The 13,956-nt window shown below is 39.5% G+C and overlaps 1 protein-coding gene across 1 annotated transcript; it reads left to right on the top strand.

Moving 5' to 3' along the window:
* Window positions 1-7,083: 7,083 nt before the first annotated feature.
* On the top strand, window positions 7,084-13,671 carry LOC124276180. Its single transcript, XM_046711841.1, has 2 exons — window positions 7,084-7,413; window positions 12,854-13,671. Exons 1-2 carry the CDS (start codon window positions 7,199-7,201, stop codon window positions 13,269-13,271), a joined length of 633 nt encoding a protein of 210 aa, XP_046567797.1. The 5' UTR covers window positions 7,084-7,198; the 3' UTR covers window positions 13,272-13,671.
* Window positions 13,672-13,956: the final 285 nt, after the last annotated feature.

The following is a 13,956-nucleotide window of genomic DNA, read 5'->3' on the forward strand; positions in this document are numbered from 1 at the left end:
TGAAGAATGTATGTGAAATATGTGTATGAAGTGAAGAATGTATGTGAAATATGTGTATGAAAGTGAAGAATGTATGTGAAATATGTGTATGAAAGTGAAGAGTGTATGTGAAACATGTTTATGAAAGTGAAGAATGTTTGTGAAACATGTGTATGAAAGTGAAGAATGTATGTGAAATATGTATATGAAAATGAAGAATGTATGTGAAATATGTGTATGAAAAGTGAAATGTGTATGAAACCTGAAGTATGTATGTGAAGTGTTAGTTATGAAGTGTGTAGGTAAAGAATTCATGTAAACGCTGTTCAATTTTGTTGGTATATTTGTACATGTTTCTGTTTTCTGTTCTCTATGGTTGAAACAATGTTGAAGCCTAGACCTGGCATTATCTTGCTGGAACAACACCCTCTGGCGGTCAGTGATCGGAACCATGTATATCCGTTAGATTTCTCTTGTGTACTATATATCAGTTAACTGTCCTGAAGTTAGATTTCTGTTTGTAGGATATGACTACCCCCATCATGACACGCCCATAACCTGGGCGACACAATTCTGGGCAAAACGTTCACTCTGACGTCCATAGACATGTGCGCTGAAGAAGAAAGCGTGATTCGTCACTGAACTATGCGCAGAATTGAACGTTAATAAGTTCGTTATTGTACCACTAAACCCGTCGACGATAAAATATGAATCAGTGGGATAAAACATGAATCAGTGGGATAAAACATGAATCAGTGCGATAAAACTTTAACTTACGCATGTAATTACATGTAGGCTGAATCATATAACCGGAAGTCGTCTTTAGCATTCCTATTTCTTAAATATACTGCGGGAAATAAATAAAGGAACACGGGAAAATTCAAGTGTTCCTGAAATATTTTCCAGTTTTAGAATAGCGCTGTGGGAGGAAATCTGGAAATCTGCCATGAGGTGATGTTCCTTTATTTGTTTCCCTCATCAATAAAGGAGAACTGTTGTCTTCCCAGATCTTTGTTTACTGACAAAACTACACTTTGAAAAATGTTCAATTCTAAAACTGATTAAGATATTGAAGGTGGCTGAGCGCCCGTGACATCCAGGAAATGTCTGTGGTATTCTTCATTGTTGTGGTGCCTCATATGGATGAATATTGTTACAAGGTAAACATGCATTCCTAAACCATTACAAAATTACATCAGATTCCTTATTTAGATTTTCGGGTATTCTCATGAGAGAGCAATAGTGAGGTGAGGTGAAATTGGGTTTAACGTCGTACTTGAGAATATTTCGCTCATATGATGTGCATGCGTGTGTATGTGTATGTGCGGCTGCTTGTACTAGCCCAGACTGAAGCTGGTTTTATAGTGCTAGCCCACTGAGATACCATGCCGTAGTGAAGCATGAACACCCCACTCAGACACATTATACTGACTCCGAGCCGACCAGTCCTTGTTGTACCCATTAATGCCGAGCGCCAGGCAGGGACCAACAAATACCATATTTTAACGTCTTTTTGGTATGACGCGGTCGGGGATCGAACCCGCGACCTTCCGCTGTCCGGGCGGAAGGTCCGGGCGGAAGCTCTAACCACTACACCACGGAGGCGGTCTATTCTCATGAGAGAGCAATAGTTACAGAATGTCGCGAGTTACAAGGAGATCAATAGAGAGATGTGTACAATGGTGGCAGATATGAAGCAAGAGAGATCAACCAATGTGAGTATAGAACCTAGTATTGTGTTTATATTTGAATGTATACGTGCCAGTACATGAATGAAATGTGGTTAATTAGGAGCCAAGGTCGTTCGTCCCCCCACTCTTAGTCACTAAGATTTCTCTACATAGATTATAACTATTACTTAGAAAACCTCGACGGGCAACGTGAGTGGTGTGCCCAGTGCCTCCATCGCACCTGACAATGTGGAACAGCCATAATTAGTTGGTAACTGTAGCAGGGTCTTATGAAATCCGAACGCACTATCGACAAAAATATATGCTGATGAATGTTGATTTTTCTTTAACAATACCCTTCGCCAAACTATATTGTATATATACTCATGCCAATAATGGTTGTCACCCCCTTCAATTTTTTTTATTGGAGAGGGGTGTGGGGTGTGGGGTGTGGGTGTGGGGTGGGGTGTGTGGGGGTTGGGGTGGGGAGGGGGTTGACAACCATTATTGGCACGGGTATATGTTAATGTAATGGGGACACCTATAACTATAGACCATCTGTAAGACACGGACATATGCCTAAGTCGAAACCTTTAAGAACATAGAAGAGTTTACTTCGTCTGTTTAGAAATAGCTGATAGCCTGGAAGTGAGTAAAAAGATGCTGAATATCCCAAACAAATACCCAAACCCAATGTGAATAATTATATGTGAGTAAACGCTCAATGGCCCTTTTCTATAACATCTAGTCTCTGAAGTGAGCATGTTTTACAGAAACAACTGTTTCTAAATTAGATTAGATACCACAGGTACGTTTCTGCACACAGCATTTTGATAGAAATAAACAATTACTTTTAAACTAAAAAAGAGTGCCCGTGACAAGGGAGATTCTGAACCTGAGGAAATCTAGACTTCATTACGTGGTTCAGGGACTGTAGGGAGACAGACAGTGACTCTGCCATTATCTATATATATATATATATATATCGTATGCCACTAGCTATTCTGAGAAGCTTGCGCGTTTTGCGATTATTGAATTATGTAAATCATTCGTTCGTGACGCAAAAGACTTTGCTGATTACCTATGTGGATACCATACTTACAATAGTGTTCGTCCTAAACAACATAAATCTGACTACAGTGGAGGTGTTTATCAAAGAGGAGCTTGTGCAACATGGCAATGTGTCTCGTATCTTCAGTGATTTCCAAGATTGTGTAGCATGGATGGATGGATGTATGGGTGGATTGTGTGTCCCTATTTATGAAACTGCCATTACCCCTATTTATGAGTTACATTGGCTGCCGATGGCATATTTAGTTGCAGTAATAATAAGTCTATGCACATAAAATGTGGTCCATGGATAAAGTATGTGTGGAACAGTTATTCTGTGCAGCCATTTCTGAATAAGTTCCAGGATGTCTTGATTATGATCAGTTATATAGATATATCAGAAGAAAATGTCCAGAACTGTGTCTCAATGCTAACAAACATGTACCGAGCGCGGTTTGTGATTTGAGGAAATTTCAAAAATATGGACAGTCTTTAATAAATCAAACTGATGCAATGCAACCACTGTGGAATGAGGACTTAGAGTGTCCTAAAAGAAGAAAATATGCAGCACTAAGGTTGCATTTTTAGAAATAGTTATGATATTTATAAACAGTTACGCCGAAGACCCGGGTTCGATTCCCGACATGGGTACAATGTGTGAAGCCCATTTCTGGTTTCCCCGCCATGATATTGCTGGAATATTGCTAAAAACGGCGTAAAACCAAATTCATTCACTATAAACAGTTACGAGTTCCTTTTGGAAAGTTCTCAGAAGGGGGAGAAAATCCTACTCGTTATCTACAAACATCAGTTAGGATAAGTGGTGTGACCATTTTAAACATCTGTTCTTTATGCACAGTGTTACTCTGAACAATCTTAAACTCAACAAGTCACCTGGACCTGATGGCTTGCAAAGTGAATTACTTAAAGCAACTAAAACCTATTTAACACCTCTCCTGACAAAAGTATTCAACCCTCTGCTGGACAATGGAACATTTCCCAAACAATGGGGCACTAGCATAATCTGTCCCATCCACAAGTCTAGCAATATTCATGTGATTGATAATTATAGAGGAATATCTCTTATTGATTCTTTCATTAAAGTGATCTGTGCTATCCTTCAGGAAAGACTTGAAACTTGGTGTGACATAAACTGTGTCCGATCCGAAATCCAGGTTTTCGGCCAGACTAGATCTAATATTTTGTTTGCAATCGATGATACAGAAATATTTGTCTAAAAAAGGTGGTAGTATGCATTGTATATTTAAAAAGCCTTTGATGGTGTTGACAATGAAGCATTATTTTAAAGCCTAATTAGTATGGTTATAAATCGAAATTTCCTAATTTAATTGTTTTTATGGATTAAAATGTATCTGTTTGTGTTAGAGCAGATCTAGGTGTTTTTGAATGTAATACTGGCATCCGTCAGGGTTGTATCTTAAGTCCGCTGCTTTTTGTAATTTTTATAAATCAGTCATCTCAAATGTGTGATTGTAATAGTGATAATGGTACCTTTATTTGTAATGAAGTGCCCAGTGTTGGAGTCCTCTTGTTTGCAGATGATGTTTCATGATTATCAGACACAGTGCCGTTACAGAGGAAGATAAATGTGCTTGATCAAGTTTGTAATAATACAGGCATGAGTATAAATTTGTGTAAAACAAAAGTTATGTTTTTTTCGTAAAGGTGGTCCTCTTCGCCATTATGAGGAGGTTTTTTTAATGGTGAGAAAATAGAGGTAGTAAATTACATAGATACTTAGGTCTTGTGTAGACACCATCTCTTTCATGGACTCAGGCTCAGTGTTGTCTTTCTGCTCAAGCACAAAAAGTCTGTATGTCATTGTATACTTAGCAAAATATATTTGGAACAATTTCGTGCTTAGATATATTTATAATTTTTTTATACATTTATTTGTCCTATCCTTTCTTATGGGGTAGAGATTTGGGGCACTTCGTACAGTAGGCAGATAGAAAGTTTGCAAATATACTTCTGTAAAATGTTTTTGAAAGTTAGTAAGTGTAAAGGCTCCAGGTAGAGTTTCATTCCAGTACCAGTATATGTCTAGATGTGTCCTGCCACCTAGGACTATTGCTACCCAGGACAACTGCCACCCAGTTATTTTTACTATAATAATGAGGACAATTGCCACCCAGAATTTTGTGCAATTTTATTTGAGAAAATGAATGCAGGTTGTCAATAAACACAACTGTAGATGATGAAAAGTCAATGTTTTCTTGGTACATGTATATTCAAATTCTGACTTTGATCAACTTTTAACATTGAAGTTGGTAGAAATACTTGGGTTAAATCTGTTAAACATATTTTGTATCTGTTTGGTTTGGGCATTGTATGGTTATCCCAATATGTAGGGAATGTAAATTTATTCATTTATTCAATTTCAAACAACGTTTGCATGACAGTTTATGTCAAGACTGGCATTCCATAGCATCTAATTAATCAAAATGTAATGTATATGGTAAATTCAAGTTATTGTTGAATGAATTGGGTAGACATGGAACATAACTTATGCTGATAGGATTTGTTGTTATAGTAATTGTTTACATTTGGTCGAGGTTGAATTTCATGTCGTGTTAATATGTGAGAGATTATGAAGATATTAGACAAGAATGCCTTTCTTCCTGTACTCTTGTTAACCGCAGTATTGACATCTTTATTTGGCTAATTTCTTGTAACAATAAAAACACATTAATTTGTCTTCGACATCTTCTCTGTCATATAAAGAAAGCAAGAACGCTAAATTTATATTACAATGTTTTATTCATAATATTTATTGTATTAATACTTAAGCATCTGCAATATGATGTTACCAAAGTGCCTGCATTTTGTATTATTGGCCTATGGCCACGAAATAAATTTGTCTGTCTGTGTCATTCATGTGAATGGCCCCTTGAAGAGGTCACCCTCTACGCTCAACATACTTCTAGCCAAATGCTGCAGGGACGGAGACTCAGTCTAGATAACCCAACACTCCCCTTGGTCTTTGTGGCCCGACAACCCCAACTCCTTCTGACCTCTCAGCGGTCACGCGTCAGCACAATCTCGTAGTACAGGTAGCCCCTCATTCGTGACCAATGTTTTCAGGATAACGTTATCTGATACTGTTGGATTACAGTTCTGTATTTTCATTGTGTGTGGCTCACATCCCCTAGAGACGCACACGTCCGCAAGCGCCTCCTCGGGTGGTTGATGGCTGTGGTGAGTGTTTAGTTTCGAGTTTTCATCAAATCACACATTTCAGAGAGGACATGAATGCTTTGTCTCTTGGATATCGGGCGATAATAGATGTGTTTTCAAAATTTCCGGCTTTGTTTGACCTTGGTGAAGTGTTTAACTACGTGTTAGGTAAACATAACCTGGTAATGTTATGCTAATCACTTATGCTTGATGATTGAACGATTCTGCGAAACATGTCTGCCTGAAACAGGAGGACTACGATCGAAGTCCGTACCGAAGGCTTACTATCGTTGTCGGTGTCAGTAATAGCCCGTCTCTCAGATCCTAGAGTATTAATTAAATAGACCTCCTTGTAGTTACCATGTTTAAGGCCAAGTAGGTCACCCTTTTCGGAAAGAGACAGGGGATGTATCTGAGATACTTTAAGCAATTTTCAACGACCGCTGGACGCGGTCAGTCATGCCTGACCTCATACAGCACCCTTTAGTTTACTTTATGAGACGTCATTGTGTTATCATGTACTTTCCAACACACGCCCAGTATTCAGGCTCCCCCAACCTTTCCCACAACCAAAAGGGATATGTCAGGACCCTTAATATACTTCTTATAACTTCCATTATCGGGAAAACATTAAAAAAAAGTTTGGTTCACACTTTCGGTGAATATGCAGTGTGTGGGATTTTTGCTTTGGTTTTGTTGTTTTGTACCGGTTTTAGCGTATTAAATGTTCAGACATAATTATTTTGATTTTCATATATTTTATTAAAATAGGAAATGCCTCATTCCAATGTACACAACAGTGTAATCTTCTCTCTGACTACCGAGAGTTAATATTTATATAATGTTTTATTTTTTTTTTTCAGATGGCCTTTTCTAGTTCATTAAGGCAATATACGGCGCATCGATCTACACTGATGTGTGCAATGGCGACCTTGTCTATAACGGCAGGCATACTGGTCATTGTAAATCAAGTTTTCGTCCCTCCAAAACCTGTGTTAGGAATTCTCAGAGAAAGAAGATTTCAAGTAACTGATCACTGTATCCTCCCAGGAATCTGTCGTGTAACACAAAATCGAACAGAGTATTTCGTATACCAACGAAATCAAACATTCTACCAAAATCTGAACGCGCCAGTGGATTATAAAAGGTTGATAGTACATGACGAAAAGATTGTGCCCAATACAGTTCACGTGGCATGGTATGGCGGTCCGAAGAAGAACACATTCTTATTCCACCACTTGGTGTGCCTGCAATCCATCCATAGATTTATTAAACCTAAGTACATTCTGTTCTGGTTTGATATGATACCGGAGGGGAAATACTGGGACCAGGTCATAGAGCGGTTCCCCCAGATAGTGCTGGTGTACAGGGCCCCTCCCCATATCGTCCTCGGACAGCCCGTCGAGGTACCGGCACACCAGTCAGATGTTATCCGACTCGAGGCCCTCATGGAGTATGGTGGCATCTCTATGGACCTGGATGTCATCGTCTTGAGGTCCCTATCGCCACTTCAATCGTGTGTATTATTTTGTTCATCTGCTTTAATTTGTTTTACATGTAACTGTTTAAATTGTGTTAATGTCAAGCGTCTATTTAATCTACCGTTCACAGCTGTTTAGGACCAGGCGACTTAGCTGGTACACACAGCGTAACTGACTGAGTCACGACATGAAACCCTATTCATCAGGTAGCTCGCCTCTACATTTTTATGGATGTGCTAACACTATTTAACAAGAAACTGTTTAAACTGCGTAAATTCCTTGAAACTATTTAATGTACTTTAATGATATGGCATCATATGCATAATCTGCAAAAATGTCATAAAACTTGATATCTTGCTATCATGACACGAAACCATAAAATCAGCCACAATGACACGAGACCTTATAATCTGATACAACACTATGAAACGTAATAATTGGCTATCACGACACGAAACCATATAATCTGCTACTATGCAATGAAACTATAATCTGCCGTAATGACAAGAAACCATGTATACTCTGCTACAATGCCATGAAACTTAGTAATCCGCTATTATGACAAGAAACCATATAATTAGCTATGTACAATGTCATGATACTTAGTAATCTGCCTGTTGTAAGGTGTGTATGTGTGTGTGTGTGTGTGTGTGTGTGTGTGTTTGAGTCTCATATCCGCCATTTTCTTTTTATGACGTAACATAGCTGTGACCCTTGTGTGACCCATCCTCCTTCGGGAGTCCCCTACCGGTGTGTGTGTGTGACCTTCAGGTTGACCTTATTTCACAACAATGTAACGGGCTGAATTTGGTACTTTCCCAGAGGTATTTTTAGACTCTGTGTATAAATAGAGGTCATTGAGATCCCAACCATGATAAGAGCTTGTTTGCTAGAATTATTATGGCTAGGTGCGTGTTGAAACACTACGAATTTTTAAGGTTCATGTTAATGTTTCAAGACATTGAGGACATTCGACAAGACATCTTAGAAATGAACAGAGAACAGATTCTTGCCGTCAATGGTATTATAAATAGGTTATTAAAGGGAAGATTACCAGTGACTTGATATGCAGACTTTTTCCAGAAGGGATGCCATGATTAGACATTTCAGGAATCAACACAGACGAGCAACGCAGCGACCACAACCACCACAAACACCACCACAACCACCACCACCACCACCACAAACACCACCACAAGCACAACAACAACCACCACCACCACCACCACCACCACCACCACAAGTACCATCACCTTTGGTGCAACCAGTACAACCGCATTCATCAGAAAGTACTACCCAGTCATGGGAACAATTTAGGCTCCTACATCCATTTACCATGATCGTCTCGGGGCCCACCTCCTGTGGGAAAACCTACTTAGTGAAGCAGCTTCTAGAAAGGATGAACATTAAACCTTATCCTGAACGTATTATATGGCTCTACAAACGATGGCAGCCACTGTATAACACCATTCAAGCCTGTGTTTATCCTTACGTTGAATTTCATCAAGGCATTCCTTCTCGCCTCGAAAAGGATGCGTTTCTGGACCCCAGTGTTGTGAACGTGGTTATCCTCGACGACTTTATGTCTACTGCCAGCAAAGATCCACGCATTACAGATCTTTTTACCGAAGGAAGTCATCATCGTAATCTCTCAGTTATAGCCTTGAACCAGAATTTGTATTACAGTAAGGATCCCACACAACGAAGAAACTGTCATTATCTGCTTCTGTTCAACAACCCTATTGACCAACAACCCATCATGACTTTGGCGAGGCAAATGTATCCAGGTAACACAGACCATTTCATGGAGCCATTTCAAAGGGCCACCCAGAAACCTTATGGATACTTGTTGGTTGATCTAAAACCCCAAACACCTCCCCATTTGCGACTTTGTCCCAACGCATTCAGTTTAAAAGGAGACCTCCGAGCTAGGACAATTCAATCCGAGTTAGACGTTCAGAGTGAGCAGACGTGTGAAGAAAACCTCCCAACAATGCCATCTTGTGATGACAGTGGACTCGTGTTTCAAGACGTGCATGATTTGCAAAAACACAGAAGAAACTGGTGTCCTGAAAAGTCTTCAGTGGGTCCACCTGGAATACCCCAAGTTAAAAGGAAGTGGGAGGAAGACGACAACTTCTCTGCTGTGAAGAGACCACGTCCTCTGTCAGATTGTGACTATTGTGGTCAAGTGTTTAGCAATAACCACAACTTACAAAGACATTTGCACGATAAACAATGTCCTGAAATGGAAACTGATGATGATGATGCTGTATCGTTAAGTGATGTCACACACGGCAACAGGAAAAATAGCATAGCTGATCTCGAGGAGCAAGGTATAAGACAAATGTATTCACGGACGCGTGAGCTGAATAAAGACTTTTTGGATGAGAAACGACAGCTGTACATGAAAAGAGGGTTACACGAAGACATGATACAAGCCAAACTGAAGAAATTCATCTGGAGCACGTTTAAAGAGACGTATGCCCGATTTATTACTTATCTGTATCATATGCAGTTGGGTCCAAAGACACAAGGCATACTGAAACGAGTACAAGACACGAACAATCTGTATCATGACGTGTTTTCCAAACTGTACCAATATAAATCTTGGGTAGAAGACTTAATTGATGATGATTATGAAGACATGACATCTGATGTAGAGAGTGAAGGACAGGACGTTGAGGAAGGGCAATAATACAATTAGCACAACATGTAAAGTAGACATTTGGGAGAGCTCCTATCCTAAAGCCTACTCATTTGAAACGGAGCTTCTGTATATCTTTCTTGTTTCTTAATGTATTGTACCCGTGAAGGTGCAGGTTAGAATGAACCTTCAGTAACCAATGCTTGTCGTAAGAGGCGTCTAACGGGATCGGGTGGTGAGGCTCGCTGGCATGATTAACACATTTCATCATCATATCCCAATTGGGTAGATCGATGCTCATGCTGTTGATCACTGGATTGTCTGGTCCAGACTCAATTATTTACAGACCATATAGCTGGGATATTACTGAGTGCAAGATAAAACTAAACTCACTCACTCACTTAATGCATTGCTTGAAGATTGACATTAGACAACCGTTCGTTGTACAAATCTTTGTTTTACAACTGATAAATAATCCTCCCTATGTCACTGAATACATTTAACCTACAATACAATTCTTAACACCAGGAGGTCCTAACCTCTTTATACCCTACACAATACAGTCACAAGTTACTCCAGTATTTCATTGTACTGTCTGTGGAATAAGAGTGGCTAACGGCATGTGAGTAACCTATGTGTCACATGATGTCAAATAGGTGTCATATATAGTATTCATGGACATAAGATGGGTTTTTATGTTTGCAGTTTGAGAGTAAAGTCTTAAAGTTTTGAGTAAAAGTGAAAGTTTTACAGGAGAACACATGTAGTTTTGTTTTCTTATTCAGTAATATATATGACAAATGCTAAATCATTTCATCACTGTACAATCAAACTACTTGAGATATTCAGTGACCATAAGTCCTCAACTGCTTACTATTTCCTGTCTTTAATTCTGGTCAGACACTTGTCTCCCTACATAACGGAAGCTGACAATTTGCCCTATGTTAAACCTATGGGAGCTCCGCCGGCGGTGCCAATTTGATCTTTTTTCCTTTCTTTGATGTAGCTTATCTCGTTGACTTAAGATAGGCAAACAAACCGCGTCGCGCGAGGTATTGACATACCTACCGTCTTATCTGGTAAACCTACGGGGACCTGCATCTTTGATGTTTCTTTCATTCCTTTTACCTTCTTTATTTATGAATATACCCCACATGCACAGAGTAAACACACCCGTCAACGGGGCATAGTACATGCATAAATAACAACCCTCAAGACGAGACGATTGTGAAGGTCTACGTTTGTTTTAACTGGGAGATTTGATCTAATGCTACCCGATTACTAAATTAATTGCGATGTAAATATTCATCCAAAGAATACCAATCGGGTTATATTGATATGTATCACTAGAGCAGTACATGTGTCAAGAAACACTTAGCATTAGTTCAATGCGAGGGGGCGATATGCTACTTTGATCTACACCACGTTCACCCTCTTGGTAAATAGTCTTTAATTTCTCGGATATACATCAAAAGAATAGTAATCAGTTATACTGGTATATAAGAAAATGAAGAGACAGCGGAAATAAGGAGTGCCTATGAAACTCGTCCAGAAGGTCGGAATGGAGTCGTACGAACCTTGTGAAAAACGCAAGGTGTCTGTAACTGATCAGAGTACTCGATCAAAGGAGATCAAGAAATGGAACGATGATGATGAAGACGATACTCTGATCTGAACACTCGAGTCGGCAAACTCCTAAAATAATACCACTAAGGTGAACCTGAAGGTCTCACTCACTCACTCACTCACTCACACACACACACACACACACACACACACACACACGCACGCACGCACGCACGCACACACACACACACACACACACACAACGGAAGGGGACTCCCGAAGGAGGATGGGTCACACAAGGGTCACACCTATGTTACGTCATAAAAAGAAAATGGCGGATTTGAGACTCAACCCCCCTCCCCCCTTACAACATCTGCCGTAATGACAAGAAACCATATAATCTGCTACTATGCCATGAAACTTAGTAATCTGCCATCACGACAAGAAACCATTTAATCTGCTACAATCTGATATCTGGTATGAAACCTCATAATCTACTATAACGACAAGAAACCATATAAATGTGCTGTTTTAACATGATACCTGAATATGTTATCCTGTCATTATCTGATAGTCACGATAGCATGTCACCTTTTCATTTATTATGACATTTACGTCCGTTTCTAAGGGTTAATTAAAACCTTATGTTTTGCAACAATACAATAAAACCTTTCTGTATATATGTTCCATGAAACCCTGTAATCTTGGATTATTTGGAATATTTCAGGACACTTTAGTGGCTTGGAATCTTTTGACTTGCGATTGTGAAATGAAATTTGGACGAAAACGCTACAGGTTCGTTCAGTTCTTCATAACGACTCTGGGGTTTCGATTCAGAACACATTTAGCCCCTCACTACCTCATGCTTTGCTGTTCAACGCCTCACTCAGGCGTTATATTCCAGTTATATAATGACGGTCTGTAAATAATCGAGTCATGACCAGATAATCCAGTGATCAACAGCATGAGCATCGATCTACACAATTGGGATACGATGTGTCAACCAAGTCAGCGAGCCTGACCACCCGATCCCGTTAATCGCCAAGCACAGGTTCCTGAAGACCACTTCTATCAATGATCTTCTTGAGTAACTGTACTATGAACACCTTAGTCGCACCGATATGTTTAGGCAAAACATATTATTATACCCAACACCACATCCATATTACCAACTTTTAAGTTCGTTAAAACAGTGTTACGGCAGATAAGTATATGTAATTAGATAGGAATAATTCCAGTGTGTGTTTCCTCTTCTTGTGCAGTTACGACATTACTATGGGATACGAGACACTGGATGGACTCTGTAATGGTATGATTGTGGCGAGGCCGTGGGCAGACTTCCTCAGGATCTGGTACAAGGAATACAAGACATTAGACGACAGTGTGTGGGGCTACCACTCGGTGCTGCTTCCTGCAATACTGGCACAAAAGTACCCCAACCTCATTAACACAGAATTCAGATCCATGAACCACCCAAATCCTGGAGAAAGCATGTCACTCCTGTATGGAAACAAGTCATTTGATTGGGAGACTTCAAATTATGTTGTCCATACTTGGATTCGAACCCAAGAAATAGCCAAAAAACTTAACGCGAGGTCAATAAGAACTTGGGACTGTGTGGCTGGTGAGCTGTTCAGGTATATATACTATGGTGACAAAACTCTCATACCACCCCATTAGCAGAGATCTCGCTTGAACAGCATCATCATGACATAGAGCTGAATCCATTCCTTTGATAAATGGCTGTGATAAATGGGTGTAACATTGGCCACACCCTTGCCCCTGTTAGCACACAATATACGTCAGTATTTGGGTGAAGATCACCCAGCATGCTTGAATCTCAGTCCAGGTTTATTTTGCAACCGTGACCACTATATATTTTTCAGCTTGGCGAATACCATATTCGGTATATATGATACCATTTTAAGTTATTTTTTCTGCCATTGCCATTCCCTTGCAGAAGTTTGTAAGAAATTTTAAACTACAAATAATTTCGAAATACAATTGTTAATCCTAAGTTCGTTGGATGTTTGATAGGCATTTACAAGTTGGTAAGGTAATACAAGACACTTGATATTGTTTGTGCAACTTCTTTATTGTTTACACACATACATGTGTATACATATGTGTACATAATGAAGAAGTTGCACATCCATATCAAGTGTCTTGTATTACTATGTTTGTTGGTTTCACAGCGAATTCTTGTTCCTGGTTAAGTTACGGTTTCAACTTGGAAATAGACACGGCAAACCTAAGCAAAATGCATATGAGTGATTGAGTTTGTTTAAACGCAGCTTTGAACACTATTTAAGCTATATCGAGGCACGTCAACTGGGTACAGCAATATTCCAGCTATATCTGTAAA

Source organism: Haliotis rubra, unplaced genomic scaffold (genome assembly GCF_003918875.1).
Source record: "Haliotis rubra isolate DU_JTF1 unplaced genomic scaffold, ASM391887v1 Scf207, whole genome shotgun sequence".
NCBI classification, from domain to species: Eukaryota; Metazoa; Mollusca; class Gastropoda; order Lepetellida; family Haliotidae; genus Haliotis; species Haliotis rubra.

Bases quoted from the DNA above. Each gene is read 5' to 3' on its own strand.
- LOC124276180 (XM_046711841.1), top strand. From the start codon at position 7,199: ATGATACCGGAGGGGAAATACTGGGACCAGGTCATAGAGCGGTTCCCC. The intron at 7,414-12,853 runs GTGTGTATTATT...CTTCTTGTGCAG, and splicing joins TCCCTATCGCCACTTCAATC to TTACGACATTACTATGGGAT.